This window comes from Colossoma macropomum, unplaced genomic scaffold (assembly GCF_904425465.1).
Source record: "Colossoma macropomum unplaced genomic scaffold, Colossoma_macropomum, whole genome shotgun sequence".
In the NCBI taxonomy this organism is placed as follows: Eukaryota; Metazoa; Chordata; class Actinopteri; order Characiformes; family Serrasalmidae; genus Colossoma; species Colossoma macropomum.
The window spans coordinates 39,423,137-39,446,009 of record NW_023494790.1 but is presented as its reverse complement, the minus strand read 5'-3'; the positions used below and the strand labels follow the sequence as shown (position 1 = coordinate 39,446,009).

At 39.2% G+C, this 22,873-nt stretch overlaps 1 protein-coding gene across 1 annotated transcript in view; it reads right to left on the bottom strand.

The window, feature by feature from the left end:
• The window catches only part of antxr1c (ANTXR cell adhesion molecule 1c), a 62,641-nt gene that overhangs the window by 11,751 nt on the left and 28,017 nt on the right, over positions 1 to 22,873 (bottom strand). The window contains exons 3-17 of the mRNA XM_036573355.1: positions 21,124 to 21,195; positions 19,651 to 19,732; positions 19,540 to 19,570; positions 19,297 to 19,370; positions 18,640 to 18,708; positions 17,920 to 18,000; positions 16,556 to 16,616; positions 15,963 to 16,061; positions 15,115 to 15,184; positions 11,022 to 11,100; positions 7,779 to 7,874; positions 7,376 to 7,414; positions 5,001 to 5,099; positions 3,767 to 3,934; positions 3,091 to 3,171 (exon numbers count right to left, since the gene is read on the bottom strand). Of these exons, the coding sequence (XP_036429248.1) occupies positions 3,091 to 3,171; positions 3,767 to 3,934; positions 5,001 to 5,099; positions 7,376 to 7,414; positions 7,779 to 7,874; positions 11,022 to 11,100; positions 15,115 to 15,184; positions 15,963 to 16,061; positions 16,556 to 16,616; positions 17,920 to 18,000; positions 18,640 to 18,708; positions 19,297 to 19,370; positions 19,540 to 19,570; positions 19,651 to 19,732; positions 21,124 to 21,195 (1,201 nt within the window). The remainder of the gene's footprint in view (positions 1 to 3,090; positions 3,172 to 3,766; positions 3,935 to 5,000; positions 5,100 to 7,375; positions 7,415 to 7,778; positions 7,875 to 11,021; positions 11,101 to 15,114; positions 15,185 to 15,962; positions 16,062 to 16,555; positions 16,617 to 17,919; positions 18,001 to 18,639; positions 18,709 to 19,296; positions 19,371 to 19,539; positions 19,571 to 19,650; positions 19,733 to 21,123; positions 21,196 to 22,873) is intronic.

The window sequence follows — 22,873 nt, the reverse complement described above, 5'->3', positions numbered from 1 at the left end:
CAGTGTTACTGCAGTGCTGAGAATGATCCACTTCTTATTTGAAGTGCAATGAACTCAACATTTCAAGTTAACTGAAGTTAAAAAGTTACTGACTTTTTTAAGTTTAAAAGCTGCATAATTTTTAGTGCTTTTCTAGAATCTCAGTAAACAAAGTAGAATTTGCATATTTAACTCAGTTTCTCCAGCAGCTGGGCTCTTTCCATCATACACTCCCAAAAAAGATGGTTTTTCAAGGGTTCTAGTAAAGAACAAGATTCTCTATAGAACCATGAACACTCAAAGAACCCTGTGCATGATTATGGTTGTTTGAGTGTTCATGGTTCTATACAGAACCCTTTTCTTTAGTCAAAAAAATGAATATAACTTTTGACTCAACTAAGATGTGTTATGAAGACACCCTTCAAGTAAAGTGTTACCGAAATCAGGTTATTAGCAAAGCATCTCTTCTCTTTTGAATGAACGTATTTTTTGTGCAGAAAATAAACATAATGAACTAAACCAGACTAAAACTGAAACTAAGGAAGCACCAAACATGCCTTAGCTGAGTGACCACAAGGGCACAAACTCGCACAAACCTCAACGAGAACCTTTTAGCCATAACCCAGAGATCGGGCATGTTTGCTAAGCTTCCACGTAAGTTTCAGAACGTCAGTCTTGGTTCTTCCTTTGTTACTAATTGTGCCTGAAAAAAGCACCTTTGCAGTTGTGGAATTCCAGTTAAAAGGTTATAGAGTCGTTTCTGCAAACAATGCAGGACTTTAACTGCAGCCTGGAGAAGATCCAAATGTGGAGACCGGACTGGACTGGACGGTGTAGAAGGTGCGTTAGCTTTCACAAAAGCTGCAAGCTCAGCATAAACCTCAAAGACAGACTGTGCAGAGGGTACTCAGGGGTCTGATCTGCACTTCAACACGAAAGGTCAGTGATCCAAAGTCGAACCATGTGGCCGGGCTGAGAGGGGAGAGCCAGCCTGCATGTCTGGAGCTGCTCAACGTCATGTTTCACTTCACTTTTATGGGCGCTGATTTGAAGCAGGTGGCAGAAGTTGCCGAGGATGTGTCTTGGCACCAGACGGGCTTTGGGGGTGCTGTTGGTTGGAACTGATGGATGAGGGGTTTAAAAATTTAAACCGACGATTCTGTGGAGGAATGCCGTAAAAGAACCACTTTTGGTTCCTTGAAGAACCTTTCCATGTGCGCAAGTGGTTTCAGCTGAGCTCTGCAGGCTTTCGGGAGCCGAAAGGTTCTTCCATAGCATCGCTCCGAAGAACCTTATTGGTGCCTTTATTTTTAAGACTGTAGTGGAAGGTGGTACTCTCTTAAAAAAGACGGTTCTTCAAGGGTTCTTTAATACAGGCAGTTGTTCTATTTAGAACCACTGAGCCATTTCATTGCTTATGACATCCTTGCATGGTGAAGAACCAGCTATTTTGACAGAAAAGGGCCATCAGACTGACGTGCATAATAGCCAACCACTGTTCTCTGTAAAACTCAGAGATTCTGAGGTTTGAATAGAGGTAAAATTCTGCTTCTGTTCATCTAAACTAACAGTTTGCTTTGTCTTGATTCGTTTACCAGTTAAACCGCTTGTTACTGCACTCTAAAAGCAGATGTGTTAGACACAGCAGTGTGTTCAGTTACTTTTTACACACAATATGTTAAATCAGAAAACAATACAACACAAAAGAGTTAAAACGGGTAACACAAGCGTGTTGTTATTGAATACATCACTTTTTAGGGTGCACATGAAGTCAAGTTCTTGAATTGACACACCTTACAGTGCTGTTTCTGTGGGACATATAGGGGCAGGTGATTTTCAAAATGGGGCTACAACAAAAACACACCCAGGGGGAAACAACCTTCTCCAGCCAACAGCTTCAAAGAGAACTTCTGAATAAGTTCACAAACTGTTTAGAGTCCGGCAAATACATCGGTACCTCTGAACGGCTCACGGTGTCACGGTGCGCAGGACTGATAAAACCTGCTGCACAGAAGCGCTTCAGCCAATCAGAACACAACTGACAAAATCCTGATAGTACTGGCAAAATTAGCATTCAAAACATATCAGATGCTCTTTGCATATATGGGCGGAGCAACGAAGAGACTAATTAGTCAGCAACGACATAGAAAACTGACTTACACAGAGTGAGGAGTGGAAAATTATAACACGCTTATTACTGCTGATGACAACTTCGCCTTCTGGGCATCAAGAGTCAAAGAAGCTGAACGTTGCAGAAAATACAGGGTGATTCAAAAATATTAATCCGATTAATCCGCCTAGGAACCAATCACAATCCAATTGAAAGAGGGGGTCATAGAGTTTCTGACTGTCAGTGGAAGATGGCTCCCTTCAGTCTGAGAGGAGATGCGACCCCTGATCAGAAAGCGTTCTGCGTTCTCCACTTCAATAAGAGTGAATCCGTCATAACTGTGCAGTGTGATTTTGGTGGGCAGTGAAGCTCCAACAGCTCAGAGCGTTCGGCATTGGTTCCACAACACTGGATGATCTCCGAAATCGCACTGAAAGAGCCGTGAGTGCAGCGACACCCGACACGCTCAATCCAGTATGGGGATGAGTTTGACTATGGCGTTGATGTTGTCTGTACAGCTGGAGGAGGTTCAGACTGAGACCTTGTACAATTACATCATAAACTTTATGCTCATTTAAAGCATTTACAGTTTACTGCATTGATCTGTAATGATTTACAGGTGAAATAAATCATTTAGAAATTGGATTAATCTTTTTGAATCACCCTGTATTTCGTTGCTGTCCAAAGAAAAACAAGTATCTCCAAAACAGTAACTTTACAGGAGAAGGTAAGAATGTTCTTTACTTTTAATGTAAGTTAATGTAAGGGGATTTCATTCCAAGCCATTTTGGAGAATTTCTGTGGGTCCATTCATAATGAAATGGTCACACCATGTAAAGGGCAGCTGCCGTGTTTAAACGATGGAGAAAAATAAAAACAGCAAAAGTGGAGATGCATGTTTTTCTTCGAAACAGCGACGATATACAGATTACAGACGTATAGCAGCAGTAACTGGGAGATGCGTATGAGTCTCACTGCGAACAACAGGCCTGAATACTCACATGATCTCCTGGTTGTGGCCTCATAAGCGAAACTTGGTCATAACCACGACGAAACAGAGCCCAGATCGCATCCAGTTTACCCTGGACAGAAGAAGGAGGGCAGCAGAAAACAAACACTGAAAGCATTAGATATTATAGTCAGTAAATGCAATTATAGTCAACAGATGCAAAAATGAAACACTTCAGCAACATCAGTAAACAAAAATATCTAATAGAAAAATATTTAACATTAATATTTGAACATTTCTTAATATTCTGAAGCTATGTGAGATGATAAGCCGCGAAAGACAACGAATTTTGGTAACATTAAATAATAATAAGCCATAATAGACAGCAACTTAACAATCATCTAATAGTTTGTTAATAACTGCATAATATTTATATGTCTATATACATTAAAGCGTAGAAACCTAATTATTCATGGTTTGATAATTATTGTTGTTTGAAAATCAGCACTAAAACATTTTATAATTTGAAATTTTATTTACATTTAATTATTTAAAATTAGATTTAATTAAATTGTCTATGTTTTTATTATCTTGCTACTTTTTTGGTCAATGATTCAAATGGTAGTGCTTATTAATGATCAGATGATGATTAAGGTGCTATTTATAAGGGCCTGTTATTATACAGTAATAACAGTAAAAATGGTGAGTTTCAGAATTTGGGATTTTACCCTAATCGGGGAGTACCACTTCCTGTCCCGAGCGGGCTTCTTGTTTCCTTGTTTTTTGGGTTTGGGTTCGAAGGGTTCGTACTCCTGCTCAGGCATTTTCACCACCGCGTTTTTGGGCTTCTCCAGCTTGGCGCCTTCTTCAGTGGAACCTTTCCCGCCCCAGCGGACCTGAAGGCAGCAGACAAGAACAGATGTGGAGGAACGCTCTAAGCTCTGTTCTCGGCTCTGCGGCTGCTTCAGAAGAGTCTGATCTGCTGCTGGAGGTCTTCCAAACCTCGCAGACCTCCAGACTCATCCCTGATCATTTATGACATCTGAGTGATATCAGATGACAGATGGACGCTGGACAGTTTCTCATCAAAACCCCTCAAATCATGTAACAGCAACTTGTTTCTTGATTCCAGATGTAATCTGGTACAGTGGAACCATCTGGTACCATATAGTTGTACTGTTTAAATAAGCCAACTTAATTTACTATATTACTAAACAGCATACTCTATTTATTATTATTATTATTATTAGTAGTAGTGGTAGTAGTAGTAGACATACTATGATAGAAAAAATGTGTATTTACGAATGGTTTCTGGTATATGTATATATATATATATATATATATATATATATATATATATATATATATGTTACCAGAAACCATTCGTAAATACACATTTCTCTATTATATATGTGTATATATATATATATATATATATATATATATATATATATGTATATATATATATATGTAGAAGCCCCACCGCCCAGTGCAATATCCAGAGTCTATGCAAACTAAAAGGCACTTCGCCAATATCAGTATGATGCTAATCACTGTAAAATCAAACATTTTAACATGAAAACTGACCCATTTCTCCCAGAATGTATATTTACAGTATTTTTGTTACAATTTTTGTTGATTTTCTAAGTGTAAACAAGTTAACACAAAATATAACTCTCATAAATAAACAGTAATTGTGCATTAAAATGTGTTGTGCTCACTGTAGAGGATGTGTAAACTTATGTTCACTTAGAAAATTAATAAATACATGTAATCTGATCGGGGGTGCACAGACTTTTGCATCAGCCTGTATATCAGGTGTCACAGACAACCGTGTGACAAACGCCATGCAGACGATGGTGGTCCGGCAAAACGTCTTATGCTTAATGGACCTCACTGAAGCCTGATGGACATCACCGACTCTAGATCACCTCCACGCTCATACAGTCATTCTTCATTCACCTCCATTCGTTTTATCCCTCCGACTCCTCGTCCTCCGTAGTACGACGCATCCACAGTCGGCCACTTCTTCTTCGGCAGACCATCCTCGTCATCCGACTCCTGACAGAGGAAAAGATTTCACACAGCGATTAGGATGAAGGACACGAAACACCTGCTCTGAACTCTCTGGGAAAGCTGAAGCCAGAGCGGTTCTAACACACAGTATCAACAGTGTTTGTGGAGACAGCTGCAGTGTATGTTTCAGTTCTGAGCACAGAGTTTGGCGTTCTGTCAGATCATACGTGCTCATGGGAACTGCTAATGGTGATATGGCTCATATAGAACCATCCAAGCACACCATCATCACCATTAAATACATAGTCGTCAAATTCCCTCTGAGTGAAACTGTCCTCTCAGCCGCACAACACAAAGATGCTGTTTCAGAGCTGAGGCTTAAATCACACTGGAAAAATGTGCTTAACGATGGAAGATAAGCACCAGAGGCTGTATTACAGAAACCTCCTATTAGGATGCACTGATACTGTTCCTTTCAGGCCGAGTGTGAGTACATACTTTTTGGTACTCGTCGATGCCAAATCCAATACCATAACGAATTTCAAACCTCGAAAAAACAATAAATATTGGTAAAATTATAGAATTATAAGCCATAATAGACAGCAACTTAACATTTATCTAATAGTTTGCTAAGAATTGCGTAATATTTATGTCTATATACACTGAAGCGTAGAAACGTAATCATTATTTATTGTTTGATAATGACTGTTATTTGAAAATCAGCACTAAAACACTTTATAACTTTATACATTTAATTATTTAAAATTACATTAAATTGTCTATGTTTTTTACTATCTCGCTACTTTTTTGGTCAATAATTCAAATGGTAGTGCTTACTAATCCACAAATAACAATTACATAAGTTCTAACAATTATTAACAGATATTATCAGATGATGATTGTATTATAAAGTAATAACAGTAAAAATGGCGAGTTTCAGAATTTGGGATTACCTGCTTAGAATGAAGTAGCTGTTAGTGTAAATGAGTGCAAACAGTTTCTGATTTTAAATGAAGGTGGTTCGCTCGCTATGCTACAGTAGTGATCTCTGATCGAGCAGCGCTGCAGTGGAGGTTTAGTTCCCTGTCAGAAAAGCTCTTCTGTACAGCTGTAAGTAAAGTAGATTTCATAGTTTTGATCCTCATCTGTCTCTTTCAGCAGCAGCACAGCGACAGCAGGAATCACGCTGTTGGAGTCTTTTGATCGGCTGGTTGAGCTGTAGCTGAATGTCCTCTAAAGCCAGACAAACACTGTGATTTTAGAAATCTTATTTACTCACACTGCACGAAAACGCTCCATCTGACTGACCTGCTACGGGAAATGCAGCCTCTACAGACGCTCTGTCTACAGACCATTATCAATAAAGCTGATTCATTCAGAATAACCGAGTACTGAGCAAACATGCTGAGACACTGAACTACCGCAGCCCGGCTAACCACACTGTGCACTCGCCCTCGTTTTGTTGGCCTGAGTGTCTCCCCTCCTGCTGGGGAAGTGGTTGTGATTAGTGGTTGTGGTTGTGTTTGTGTGTTTAAAACAGGCTAAAATCTTATGGTGTATCCTGGTGGGAATCTACTGAGGCGGAACGTTTAAAGTGAGCGTTTATTACAGCAATACAGCGTGAATGGAGCCTTAATAAGCTCCGCCCACTGCCCTTCAATATTTATGCTATTTAGGATTTAAAATATTTTGCATTTTATTTGAGTTTAAGATTGTGTGAAAAATGGGACCTGACAGTCATATCAGTCAGTAAAACACTGTTTAATTATTGACCGTATTAAATGACATATTATTAAATGTGAATTTTTTTTTTTTAATTTTCATATCTGTGCGGCTTTAATTTGAATAAAAGAAAAATTATTTGTACACTCCTATAAAGATGGTTCTTCAAGGGTTCTTTAGTAAAGATAATGGTTTATTTAGGACCATGAACTCTCAAATAACCATTTTCATGCTTAAATGGTGCTTTGCATGGTGAAATAGTTCTTCAGATTGATGGAGAATATGTTGTATATGGTTCTATACAGCACCAAAAAGGTTCTTCTAATGTTACAAGCTTGACATTGTAACAACAGAAGAACCCTTTTATGATGCTATATAGAAACATTTTCAAAAAGGTGCTACATAAAACCATATACAACACATTCTCCATCAATCTGAAGAACCATTTCACCATGCAAAAGGCATGAAATGGTTCTATACAGAACTCATGGATTGAAGAACCATCTTTTTTAAGTGTGTAGGCTTTTCTAACATAGTATCCTGCATATGATCGATCTACAAATGGACAAAAGCAGTAAAAGGATGTGAATAAGACTCACTGGCTGTGGCGGCGGAGGAGGAGGCGGCTCTTTGATGACCTGCGGAGAGAAATTATGTATTAATTGTATGTACATATGTTAAAGGTAACACAAAGCCCAGCTGTATTCTGCTATTAACACATTAAACAACTAAATTTCTGTTCCAGAAGCAGATTTAACTGGTGAGGACTTTCCTAGAATCACTGTGAGGTACATTATGCGCTACATAGAGCTTCAGTTTTAACCACAGCGTTCAGTTCACAGTAATCAAGGCTGCACTGTGTTCATTCATTTGCATTGGAGTGACCAGATTTTCCACCTTAAACTGGCCAGCTCGAGTTCTTTTGGCAAGACCTGCTGCACTGACAGGATAATGATGGGAGCGTATCTTCAATTCAAGGACGTAAATGAGGCTTAGACTTACTACTGTGCAGCACAGCGGCCAGAACCACCACAGGAACAACAGGGCCAACAACAAGAACAGCACCAGCAGGGTAATCAGGAGGATGGTACCGTCAAACTGCCAGAGAAAAGAGAGAGAAACAAAGAGGTTCCACAGTGTGTTCTCATTATATACAGGACCTTCAACGGCTGAACAATTAACTGTTTCTGTACGGAAATCGCAATTTGAAACAGTGCAGTTTTAAAGGGCCCTTTCACCGAAAACTGAATTCTCCTCTTTTTGAAATAAAAGAATTTGATACAGCATGTAAATACTGAGAGTTCTGTAGGGCCAAAGTGCTGAATATATACAACATATATGATGACACTGACTGTATATATAATATATACACTCACTGACTGTATATATAAATGATATACACACTCATTGACTGTATATATGATACATATATATAGTCAATAAGTATGTATGATATATACACTTATGGGCTGTGTATATGATATATATAATATATACACTCACTGACCATATATAATATATATGATCTACGTACTTATTGACCATATGATATATCCACTCATTGAATATATATATATGATATATATGACATACACACTTATGGACTATATATAATATATGATATATACACTCACTGACCATATATGATATATATGGTATAAACACTCATTGACTGTATATACTATACATCTGATATATACACTCATTGACAGCATGACATATATGATGTATACACTCATTGACTACATATATGATATATACACTCACTGACTGTATATACTATACATGTGATATATACACTCACTGACTGTATACATGATATATACACTCACTGACTGTATATACTATGCATCTGATATATCCACTCATTGACCATATAAAATATATAATATATATATATATATATATGCACTTATTGACCGTATGAAATATACACTCATTGGATGGAACATGCAGACACTGTTGCTCTCACTGGACGTCGGTGATGAAAATTGGAAACTGTTCACTCTGTGGAAAACGTGATTTTCATGTTCAGGGTTTGCATTCAGGCTAATGTTACTGGATTACTCAAAGTAATCAGTCTGTTCTGATGAAGCTTATTTTGTCCACTTATTTAGATCTAACACAACAAACTGCTTTATAATGGAAAAATGGTTAAATTGTGCATTTAAATCCTATTAACTTTTTAACTGAACTGAATTACTGCACCATGTAAAGCAAATCTAAACGGCGATCTTTCAGGGGCTTCTAATGGGTACCAGAAAAGCCCCGTCCTAAAGCTGATAACTGTGTGAACGAGATGTTTCTCCTCAGCTGCTTTGTGGGTGAGAGTCCTGCTGCCTCGCGAGATCACAGCCAGAATCTGCGGGGGCTTTGGGCTGGATAAGCTCGAAAGCCCCTGCGGTTTGGCTGTAGTCGGAGCAAAGAAGAAAAAAAGAACTCACTGTGAGGGAAAGAGACCCCTCTGGCAAAACCCAGAGAAAGGAGGAGGGTCTGAAAGCAAAGAGAGCAAAGAGAGAAAAGTAGAAGAGTGGAAAAACAAGGAGTTAATGAGGAAAGAGAGGAAATCTGAAAGAGATCGCTAATGCACAAAGAAAGACAAAACAAGATAAACATTGCCTAACAATTCAAACAAGCTTGAAAAATTCTGGCTGATGTTGGATCAGTGAAAGTGCTACAGTCATTCCTCTACATCACAACTTTTCATTCCTGCATGATTAGATGGTAAAGACATAAACAGAGTGGTTCAGAGTGGTTTGGTGTGGTTCAGAGCGGTTCAGAGTGGTTTGGTGTGAAACGCTGTTCTAGATAAACTGTTCACAGTGGTGGTGATAGGAACCAGACGTCCACCTCTAAAAGCTCCCTCACAGAAAGTTCCTACATGAAATGGTTATGAATTCACTGCCTGATGTCTGAGACACTGAGTGCACTTACATGCACTAGGTAATCCAATCATAATCTGATTTCTTAGATCGGAGGAAGGTCTAGAAATCTTTATTATATCTCATTAATTTATTTTATCTCAGTAATCTCAGTTATCTCAGATTAGAGCTCAGTAATCAGATTTTTCAGTGCATGTAGATTCTTATTCAGATTTCTTTTGGATTTCTCAGTCTGCGCATGTGCGAAAACAGATGGCGGTACCAGAAATAAGTGAGCAGTGTTATTGCGAGATGCAGCAAAACAATTTTGGAGCGACGCTAAAACCGACTACATGATTGACAAAATGAAGGATTTAAATATTCTTCATCTTCTTAGAGAAATCTTACAGAAAATGTCCTCAAGTAAAGGTCCGGAACATCATAACGTCTAACTTGTATTATGATTCAGTGCCATATACTGTTTACTGAAGTAGCCTAGTAGGTATATCAACATCTTATACAGTCAACAACTGAATGTCAAATCAAATAAAGTACAGTTCAGTCATATTTCAGCAACATTTACTGTCAGTTTTCTCTTTTTAGAGCCATCATGTGAAATAATCTCCCTCTGATTCACTTTCTTCTCCGACTGCTGTTTCCTGCCTCGTCCCTCCCCTGTCTGTGCGTCACTCACTCGAGCCTCAGTGCTCATTGTAATGCACAGATCTGATTGGCTGAGTAGCGTCACGTGTGATATTTACAACACGTGTGATTGGTCTGTGAGTTTACTGGGCCGCTAAAGCTACTGTAAAGGCTAGAAAAGCTTCGCTGATTAAAATAGGACCACCCCATCAAAACTAAATAATTCTCTATAGTTTATCGGTTACAGGTCCAGGTCCGCATAGGACAGCGCCTGGGTCCGGCCTATTAGTGACCTCTGTTCTAGATGATGTATGTTCATAGTTTCATGCTTTAAAAAAAAGCTGTGGTGTGAAGTTTTATGTTATGTTTACGTCACGACGTCTTCTGTGAGTTTATTGGCTGGTTGCAAAGCAGAAATCTGATTACTGTCTGACTCATATAGACCCGGAGTTTCCCCATTATCTGATTACCCAAGTGCGTGTAAATGCTTTGATCGGATTACTGACAAAATCTGATCTTCTGCAGTTATCAGATTATTAAGATCATGTAAACGCACTCATTATTTTACAGCAGTTTTGAGAACGTGAAGAAATGTGAGTCTCTACAATCAACCACTTCACACCATCCCACTCTGAATCACTCTTGTCTCAGAAATCTTGAAAATTTGGTGGAGCTGCCCTTTAGAAACTGCCAGCAGTGCTGACGTAATGACTGTCCTCTGACTGTGCGGATGTTTACTCACACATTCGGTTGTGGTGATGTGTACCGAGCTGGTGATGAACGACAGACCTTCATTCATGCTCACCTGCAGGTAAACCACCCTGAAGGAGACAGAAAAGACGTTCCGTTATTTTTCACTCGGGTTCTGAAACTGTTAACACTTTAGAGCAGAACCAGTTTTACACAACGTTCCCACCGAAATACAGTCGAGCAGACAGGAACAAAACACTGTCATTTCCGCTACACTATTCAAATGTAATTCTGTCATTGCATGTTTAACTACACTCTTAAAAAAGATTCATCAAGGGTTCTTTAATCAGGAAAATGGTTCTATACAGTTTCTAACACTCAAAGAACCCTTTGCATGAGTTAAGGCTTCTTCGCCTTGGTTCTTCAGATCGATGGAGAATGTGCTACTTTTTGAAAAGGGTTCTACATAGCACCAAAAAGGGTTCCACTAATTTTAGCCACACAACCCTTTTTTGGTACGACACAGAACCCTTTTTGCTAATAGTGTGCATTTACGTTCTGTATCGTCAGGTTCTCAAATTCGTACTGTTTGTTTTGACAACAAGAAACAAGAAAAACATGGAAAAAATGTAAAGGGTGATTTTTCCTCAGAAGCCTCTGTCTGTCCAGGCAGCGATAACCTTCGACCATTCAAATCATAATGAAATATCTCCTCTTCCGCTTACAAACACAAACATGGTCTGAACTGAAAGTTTACAATCTGCACTTTACACACAACGTCTTCACTTCCGTCAAAGAGATACGTGCAATAAATAAATATAACCAAACTGCACAAAGATTTTGCTGGCAGTGGACAATGAGCCAGTTTCTGGACAACAGTGTATCATACAGTGTCAGAAACCACTTAATCGAGTCTATTAGAGATACTGAATAACACAGTTTGACAACTGAGGCATGCAGTTAGCATCATGCTAACTGCTGGGATACAGACCAAATCAGGATGTTTGTAAACATAACTGTTCCGGGTGGATAATTTGCATCAGTCAGTGTGAAAACAGGTCAATTTATGGCACAATTTACAATAATTTCAAATATAACACACAAGACATTGTCAATGACTGTGACGTCAAATGTATAACATATATATATATATATGTATATATACTTACATTTGACTTTACAGCCTCAAACACAACAAGATGTATATACACAGTTTCCAACTTTCTAAAGCAGGAGGGTGTAAGCAGCATTTCTCAGTTAGCCAGATAACTTAAGCCCAAAGATAGGGACTGTCCAATGGGAATGTCCCTCAGCACTTTTCCTATTGGACAGACATGACTTTGGGCTTAAGTTATCTAGCTAAACTGAGAAATCTTGCTCTGTGGAACACCCCTCAGGTATTGTAGCACCGGTCTCACTGAGGGGTGATAATGCAGCTGAAATCAACAACAATTTAGTAAATTCTTTACTCTTCCAGGTGAAGCTGCCAAACACTAAACCATCACCAGTAAGAGCTCCAGCAGCTCGATCACTATTTTTACAATCACTACTTTGTAGAGACATAAGGTGATGCAAACTATAAGAAGCTAATGGTATTAGCATTCATGCTATTGGCCACGGAGTAATATTTTACAGTATATCATCATAGATCATATAGTGAAAGTGATTTATATAGTATTTTATAGTGTATTGTTTCATATCATGCCCTACAATGGACTGGTGACCTGTCTAGGGTGTATCCTGCCTTCCGCCCAATGACAGCTGAGACTGGCTCCAGCCCCCCCCCCGCGACCCAGTAGGATAAGCGGTTTAGAAAATGACCAGAAAGACCATTAAACTGTTAATCGTGGTTGTTATGAACAGTTACAGTTCTCTCGAGCAGAACTAGAACTAGAAACGTAAGCTCTGACGGTTCATATTAGTGTCAGTCGTTGTCTTCAAATGTGCAAATACAGAGTGTTTCTTTATTAAACTCTGCATTGAAATCTGTGGCTGCATAATTATGACAAAAACGAATCATAAAAAGTTACTGACCTCTGAAGATCAGATAAAAAAAGCTTTCAATTTTTCCAACATCTTCAGGATTCGTACAAAATCCTGTTGTACCAGTGAAGCTCAGCTCTGTGCTGAGGCTGACTTGTCCTATAAGCTTCCATTACTTGTTAGCTACATTAGCCTCGTAGCTTCAGTGCTAAAACTAAAGACACCAAAACGCGTCTTGGCTGATGGACCAAATTTGGGGTGAAGTGGGGAAACTGGGCAGACTGACTTTTGTAATCGCTTTGAGAAAATCCGATCTAACCTAACATCCAATGCTGACACACCAACTGAGACCCGGCTGAGTCCTCTACACTTCCAGAAGTCTGTCAACTCCAGAGTTTCCTCTGAAATGAAGGTGTTAATAGTGAGTCTGTGCTGCAGTAACAGCCTCTACTCTTCTGGGAAGGCTCTAGATGTTCAACATTGCTGTGAGGATTTGATGGAGCATTAGTGAGGTCAGGTACTGATGTTGGATGGTCAGTTCTGGGTCACTCCAACTCATCTCAAAGGTATTGGATGGAGGTCCATCACTCCAGAGAACACAGTTCCACTGCTCCACAGCCCAATGCTTGGGGGCTTTATACCCTCTAGCCCACGCTTGGCACTGGACATGGAGATCTTAGTATCATGTGCAGCTGATTCAGAGTGTCCCATTCTATGGTCAGCGATTTTCATCTGAAAGTAGCTGAGTTCTCTCATTAGAAGGGACAATTTGACAAAGTGTGTTTGTAGGTTTTGAGCATGTTCAGCAGAACCACAGCATGTTTTTCAGTCGAGGGCAGAAAGAAGCATCAAAAGCTGCTCAGTAGACGTGAAAGAAGAGTAAAGCCAGAGAGGAAGTGTTGGTGATTTAACATCTGTAAAGTCAGTAAGATAAAAGGAAGAGGCCAGGCACCAGCAGGCTTTGATCAGAGAGAGAGAGAAAGAGAGAGCGGAGAGACAGAGAGAGAGAGACAGAGAGAGAGAGAGAGAGAGAGAGTGAGAGAGAGAGTGAGAGAGGGGTATGAGATGATGAAACAGGCGGCAACACTGAGGCACGAGTTATTTTGACCACTGAAGACAACACTGCTCATGTGCGTATGAAAAAAAGACATTAAGACGGTGGGCTGATCAGAGTAAGGCACTCTTAAAGAGGGTTCTTTAGTAAAGAAAACAGTTCTATACAGAACCATGAACGCTCAAAGAACAACTTGCATGATTACCTTTGCATTGTGAAATGGTTCTTCAGCTTGATGGAGAATATGCTGCAGATGGCTCTATTTAGAACCGCTTTGAAAAGGGTTCTATATAGCACCAAAAAAGGTTCTTCTATTATAAAGACGTCAAGCTTGTAACAATAGGAGAACCCTTTTTGGTGCTATAGAACCATTTATAAAAAGGTTTGTTATAAAATCATAGAAAACATATTCTCCATCAGTCTAAAGAGCCAATTTACAATGCAAAGAAACCTCTGATCAAGCAAACGGTTCTTTAAGTGTTCACAGTTCTCTCTCTCATATATATATATATATATATATATATATATATATATATATATATATATATGTATATATACATATATGCTTTATGATGTCAAGCTTGTAACAATAGCAGAACCCTTTTTGGTGCTATATAGAACCATTTTCAAAAAGGTTTTTTTACAGAACTATATACAGCACATTCTCCATCACTCTGAAGAACCATTTTATGATGCAAAGAACCCTTTAATCATGCTAAGGGTTTTTATTGTTCATGGTTCTATATAGAACCATTTTCTTTACTAAAGAACCCTTGAAGAACCATCTTTTTTAAGAGTGCAGATAGAATATCCATGCTGCGTTTAACCCTGTGCTAGTCTGGACCCTGTAATGCTGCAGATATGAGGCTGTAAAACGAGGCGTTTTCCACTAAAACATCACTGACTGTCTGATTTTAAACACCACCGAGAATAAAAGTCACTAAAGGGTCAGAAAGGTCCTCGTTTTGGAAATGAAGGCTGAAAACTGAGCTCCAGTGTGTGTGAACGGTCTGGGGGGCTCAGTGGAATGTGACCCCTGACAGACACTGTAAGTGTTGACTAACGTGAGGCAGGTTTCTTCTTCCTGCTCTAGAACGGAGCCACTTACTTTCCAACCTCATCAATGACCGGCGCTGGACACAGCAGGTACGTGTCCTCTATACCGTCCGGCTTCACATCTGGAGATGAAAAGCAGGACATGAGACATGAGACATTCAATACAGCATGTTTATATTCTACTGATACATGTCTAATTTATTAACCTTTATATAAATACCAACCTTTATTTTTATTACACTGAAAGTAATATTTACTTAAAGTGATATTAGCATGAATTAATAAAGACAAATCAAGGCTATAGTCCAGGATAAAAGTGCCAATGCAGCAGAAATGTATAATAAAATGTATTTTATTGATATATCTATTAATTTATTAACCTATCAACCTCTTAATCAAGCTCATCTCCAGTTTAATATTAATAATTAATAGTGCAGAACAGTTTCAATAATTTTAATCAATATATTTATTAATTTATTAATCAACAAAGTTTCTTATACTCATAACTAACATTATATTGCTATTATGAATTACCATAAAATGGTCCATAAAATTGCCAGAGCAATGTTTTTTTTACTATATTTTACTGATGAATTTTATTAGCATACACTTATTATTATTTCTTATAACAATAATAGTGATAATAATAATTGACTTCATTTTATTCTCATAAAATTTTGATTTATTATACAAATACAATCATTTACACTGTAATAAGAATAACATTACTATTATTACGTTAACAATATACTGGCTGTTTATGTTGTTCCTCATATCCATTTTAATTAACTGCATTTTATAATCAGTATTTTTACTGCTAGCATGGATTAATAAAGTCAAGCATGTTAATAATTCTTATGAAATGAGTGTACGAACGGTTTAGTGAGGAATGAAACTCACTTAATGTGACCGTATCGTTGATCTTGAAGCTGCACATCACCTGATCTATTTTCCTGGCGTGCAAGAAGCCGTTTCCTCTGACCACCACTTGGAACGACTCTGAAACGGGAATTCACTCCTCTGTTATGACAGAGTTCAGTTTTCAAAGGCAGTTTATTACATTTGCTTTTTATTAACCACTGTTTTCTGACAGCCTCATGATTTTAGCCATTCACGTCGGCTTCCATGCTAAAACAATCAGCGCTCTGGTGGACAAAGTGGAGCTGAAACCACAGCGATCTGACGCTCCTCTTGGGAAAATGCATCTTCCAGGCTTCTCCTGCTGAGTTCCCACAGAATCATTCACATAAAGGCCGGAGCTGGTGCTCTACAAACGGGCTCTGCGCCGTAAATCTTTAGAGTCATTACGTTAAATGGCTCTTACTGCATGGAGAGCCGATCACTTTCACTCCAAGCTAAAAACTCCCACGAGACCAGGTTCTACAGCCCAGCTGCGGGACGAGAGGAGCTCTAATGAAATGAGCTCAGCTCTTAGCAAATGAGAACAGATCAGGTATTGATCTGGACGTTTGCCCTCTGCCCTTTGGCCTCACCTCCTGCGCACACGCTGGACGGTTCGGCTGCCAGGATCTCGATGCAGGACTTCTTGATGATCTGCAGGTTAGAAAGGCGAAAGTCAGCACAACAGGAAACTCTAAAGCCTCGCCTGATGATGTCACATGAACATTTTAAACTCTTAGGCCCAGTCCCATTTCACCCCCCGCCCCTACCACTCAGCCCTACCCCTCTGTTGTGCACATTCACGTCTAGGGGTAGGGTGTCCTGATTCTTGTTGAGATAGAGGGGTGGGGTGAAGCACTCGGGTTACATGACCCTCCAATTACTACTGAGTGCTGATTGGTTAGCTTTACTGCTACTGAGTGCTGATTGGTCTGCATTACTGCTACTGAGTGCTTACTGGTTAGCATTACTGCTACTGAGTGTTGATTGGTTAGCATTACTGCTACTGAGCGCTGACTAGTCAGCATTACTGCTACTGAGTGCTTATTGGTTAGCATTACTGCTACTGAGTGCTGATTGGTTAGCATTACTGCTACTGAGCGCTGACTAGTCAGCATTACTGCTACTGAGTGCTGATTGGTTAGCATTACTGCTACTGAGTGCTTATTGGTTAGCATTACTGCTACTGAGTGCTTATTGGTTAGCATTACTGCTACTGAGTGCTTATTGGTTAGCATTACTGCTACTGAGCGCTGACTAGTCAGCATTACTGCTACTGAGTGCTTATTGGTTAGCATTACTGCTACTGAGCGCTGACTAGTCAGCATTACTGCTACTGAGTGCTTATTGGTTAGCATTACTGCTACTGAGCGCTGACTAGTCAGCATTACTGCTACTGAGAGCCTGCACAGCTAACTAGGCTAACTATTCTAGCGGATGTAAGCGAAACAGTGAAAAAATCTATTCAACGTTTTCTTGTCGTTATACACCATAGAGAAAAGGCCTCCTGTAGAAGACGATGAGTCTCCTTTGTTGTACTGGTTTGCTGTAGTGTTAGCGTAAGCTCACCTGAAGGGTCTGTTACTCATCCAAATCTGAGTTCTGGGTTACAGAACACGTTTAGGGTTAGGAAAGTGTTAAGATGATATTAAAGAGCTCGCTAAACGCGATTTGACAGTATAGGTTGTCTACAATTCGTCTAAATGTACTTTTTTAGGAAGAATGCAATTGGCCAGTGTCTGAGTCTACCAACAGTACTATCGGTAGTGATGACGTACTGTCATATTGTCCAGCCCTAGCTGAATGCAAGTTAATGGCAAGCACCTGCAGTGGACCACTGAAAAACAGCGCTCCCAGCTATTCGACTGCAGTGATTTAAACGTCTTACTGACAATGCCTGTGCTTCCAGCTAGCTTCCATTTCATCTGTGTTTTATTAAGTGAGGATCTTTGTTTACCGAGTCAATCACTCCTCTAAGGGCTTGGAATCCTCCCGTCACAGGAAACACGTGCTCTATGGTGTCAGCTATGGTAGCCAGCTACAGAAAGAAAAACACAGATATTTATTTACACTGGATTTCAGCTTCCCATTAGTTTCACTGAGCCGCTACAGACACAAGAAGCACAAAGTACAATTCTTTTATGCCCAAACTTGGAAATGTGGGACCCAAGAGACGAAATTCAATACAGTTTACGATTAGAAAGAGCCGCTGAAACGTCCAGAAGTCTGTCAACTCCAGGGTTTGTTCTGAAATGAAGGTGTTAATAGTGAGTCTGTGCTGCAGTAACTGCCTCTACTCTTCTGGAAAGACTCTAGATGTTGGAATATTGCTGTGAGGATTTGATTGAGCATTAGTGAGGTCAGGTACTGATGTTGGATGGTCAGTTCTGGATCAGTCCAACGCATCCCAAAGGGTGATGGAGGTCCATCACTCCAGAGAACACAGTTCCACTGCTCCACAGCCCCAATACTCTCTAGCCCACGCTCAGTGCTTTTCTATGGAGAGTAGAGAGGCTGTGCACGGTTGAACTGACCTTAAAGTAGCTGATTTAATTCATTAAAAGGACTGTCTGGATACTTTTGGACACTTTTGACAATTTACAGTCAGAGATAACCAGTAAAAATGTCACTGCCATCTTCAGAGCCACAACCATCACAGCGATCAGCTTCGTCTCACCTGCGTCTCGTTGAAATCTTTGACTCCAACGCAATACACAATGGCACCTAACGCTCTGGCTCTGGCAGCCTGGTTGGAAAAATGCAAAGTATGTCAAAGACTTTCCAACACAGCACTGCAAAATCAAGAGACCACCCTTCATTTGTTTAATTCCAGTCAAAACAGCCATCAAAGGGGAACTCCACCAATTTTTCACCAGAATTTCTGCATAATTAACTGGTTAAGATGTAAACAGAGTGGTTCAGAGTGGTTTGGTTTCTAGAGAAACTTACCGAGTCAGAACTGTTCACAGTGGTGGTGATAGGAACCAGACGTCCACCTCTAAAAGCTCCCTCACAGAAAGTTCCTACATGAAATGGTTATGAATTCACTGCCTGATGACTGAGACACTGTTTTATGATAGTTTTGGTCTAAAAAGGCTGTGTTAATCCATTTGTGGTGGAGGGATACATGCAGGGTGTTGTGAGGCAAAAAGTCCCCAAAGAAAACTTATTTTTTTAAGGGTTTTCCACTGAAATATGAGTACCTTGTACTTCATGGCTGTTTTGACTGGAAATTAAGCAAATGATGGGTGGTCTTTGACTTTTGTACAGTACAGTAAACAGCATGTGGAAAAACATAAGTGTAAAAACAAGCGATGAAAGTCAGTGATGTAACCTCTCGTTGTGCTGCATCCAGCTGGTGCTCGTTGAGTTCCCCATCTGTCAGTGCAATGATAACACTTGCTTTGCCTGAAAAGTAGAAGTTAAATGATGTTATTATTTACTGAAATCAGCTCAAATCTTCTGCTGTGCCTGAAAAATCAAAGAAGAGTCATAAGAGTTCTTGGTAACACTTTATCTGAACGTAATAAGTTCAACAAGATGCCAAACTTCTCAATGGTTTTTTAATAAGACTCACCAAAATTTTCCTGATGAATTTGTTCATTTGCCTGTAAATGACAATAACACGATTAACACAAAGAACCAAAACCCTCTTCAAAACGTTCTGTAACAGGATTAGCAAAGTTACCTCTTTCAGGCCAAGGTGCATAAACGTGTCTCCTCCTGGAATCTCCCTTCTTAGGACATTCAGGCCTTTTGTAATGCGGTCCCTAAAAACAAAGACCAAAAATGATCAAGGGAATTTCTAACATCTCACAAGGTCTAACAGACCTACTGCACAACCACCAACAGCGATCTGTACTTAATTAACTGCAAAAGGCCACAATTAATAAATTCCATTAGTAAAGCATATGGAATTTAGTACTTCTAGTTAACAGCAGGGAATTTTACAGATGTTCCAAAATGTCTGCATAATTAAGCAGGGAAGATGTAAACAGAGCGGTTCAGAGTGGTTCAGGGTGGTTCAGAGTGGTTTGGTGTGAAACGCTCTGTTCTAGAGAAACTTACCGAGTCAGAACTGTTCACAGTGGTGGTGATAGGAACCAGACGTCCACCTCTAAAAGCTCCCTCACAGAAAGTTACTACATGAAATGGTTATGAATTCACTGCCCACCAGAAAAATACCCAACCCCCCAAAAAATTACATCCATGGTCTAAAAACATTTTATTAAAGGGTCCATTTCACAGAGTTTGACGTTTTATGTAAATATACTGCATATATATGAAAACTAAGCTGCAAAAAACAAAAAAAACAACTAATTTACATATATCTACCAATTTAGCCAATGCCAGTTTAGCTCCGCCTATGCATTTAATGGGCCCTTTAAAGGGCACGTCATGGAAATTTAAAATTTCCTCACTTTTCCTCACTTTCTTCTAAACAAAAGCGACTTATAAAGCATGTAAACACTGTTAAAAGTTTCCAAATGTATGATTCACACAGTCTAGACAGTCTATCCACATAAACTAAGCTACAAAAATGATCTGCGTTTTTGTGATGTCACAAAACCCAGACATTTACATGTATATCCCGCCTATTCACCTGATCCGGACCCACTGACAGTGAAGTTATAGAAGTGTTTCAGCCTGGACTGCTTTGTGAATGAGGCACAGCCAATCAGATCAGAGCTCATTTACATATATCAGTCTTAAACGCACAGTAACACAAACAGTCACGACCCCTGGTTCCTATCACCACCACTGTGAAGACATCAGAACCATTTCACACCAAACCACTCTGAATCACTCTGTTTACGTCTCACACACTGCTGTGAGCAGCAATGTGAGCGCACTAACCAGTTTCAGCTTTTCCTGTTGTTTTATAAACTATAACTGGTCACCAGTGTTGAATGCAAACTGAGCAGAGGTGTTCTGGCTCTGTATATAAGATGAAACATACTAAAACGTTTTAAAAGCATGTCCACTACTATCACAATCCCTCATGAATATGCCCAAGAAGCAAAGCACGTTGAGGAATCAGGATGTTTCCTACAGGAGCTGATCTGCTCCTGGCTGTGGACAGATTGTAGTTCATGTTCACTACAGAGCTTCCCTATAAGACCAGAGCTTCAGTAAATCACACCCCATGTACCCACCATACCTATCTTCAGTCAGCCTCATTATTGTGTTCCCCCGAGACGAGAACACGATGAAGGACATCCGTAACAGCGGGCTGCAGGACACAACAAACACAGCACAGGTGGACTTAGACACAACAGAGCTAGCGTTAATAACAAGTGAACCACATCATGTTGACCTGTGTAGCACATCTAACAGAAAAACATCACACGGCATACGGGTGAAGACATTAGCATAACACTGTACTGTACAACACTTTACAAGACAAGATACACATCACAAAGTTTCACTTCTGTGAGCTTTGATGCGTTGACCCAGTAATGATGAGACTGGAGTCGTATCAGCAGATAAAAGAAAGATTGACATCGGGCAGATGTTTAGATTTGACTGGTATTTCAAACTGATATGAGATGATGTGTTCATTCTCCAAAAGAGCATTAAAATATCTGCGTTTTATTCATCTTACTGCATTTGTAACCTATGCATTTTGTATATATATATATATATATATATATATATATATATATAGCTGCTGTCAGAAGAAAGGCTTTACTAACTTTCAACAAAATTTTAAAATATCTGTTGTCCTTTACATTGTGTGTAAATTTGATGATGAATGGACCAAAAGAAACGACCCAAAATTACTTGGAAAAAAGTCTGGTTCCACTGACTTACATTAAAAGTAAAGTATGTTTTTCCTTCTCCTGTAAAGTTACCATTTTGGAGATACGAGGTTTTGCTCGCACAACAGCAATGTGTATAGATTTATCCAGTTTTCTCCAAAGTCTTTTTGGGTTTCTTTTGGTCCACATATATATATATATATATTATATATATATATATATATATATATATATGTGTGATATTTTCCCTTTGAAGTCTTTAAATGTTGTAGTTTTGTGTGTAAATTTGCAGACAGTCTTTTACAGAAAGAAGAGTCAGTATTGATGGACTCAGCACTGACGGCTTCACACAGCTGAAAAACACTGCTGAGCTAGTTTGAGTTTAATATCAGACCAAATATTCTCTACAGGGTTTAAATCTGGACTCTGACCAGCCAGAACCAGCAGAAACATTATATTTTTTGCATGTAAGTGTATATGTTATACATAAAGTATCAGGCAACAGCATCGGCCCACAATACCCACATCTGTGCATCCTTAATGATAACACCACACGTAAAAATATGAACTGCAAAAACGAAAACTTGGTAAGTGAAACTGTCCTAAAGGTAGAATAATATCTCCTCCACTGGCAGCTAATCTAGCTTGTTTAAAGTAAATGATCTGCCAATAGGATAAGACAATATGACCAGATAAAAATAATACAAATATACTGTAATATTCTGACAACAATCTCATAATGAGAAAAATCTAATACTTAGGCTACGTTTAAGATATACAGTGGTGTCCAAAAGTCTGAGGACACACTGAAAATCTGGGCTTATTTTACATTTAAACCTGGAAACAAACAACAGAAAGTTATGACCAGAAGAAATATTGAAGATTCTGAACTATTTGTGGGTCAAATTTGAGTCTGTTTGTGACATTGACCATGATAAGGATTCTGTACCATAACTTTCGCACAGGCCACATTTTATGTTTTTGTCCCGCCAACATGTTAAATTCAGTAAATAAACAGTAATTGTGTTTTAAAATGTGCAGAAGTCTCCGTAGAGGACGTCTTCACTTATTTTCTGTTAGAACATCAACACAATCATGTAATTTGACCAAAACGTTTCCATATACAGCTTGTATATACAGTGTTCAGCG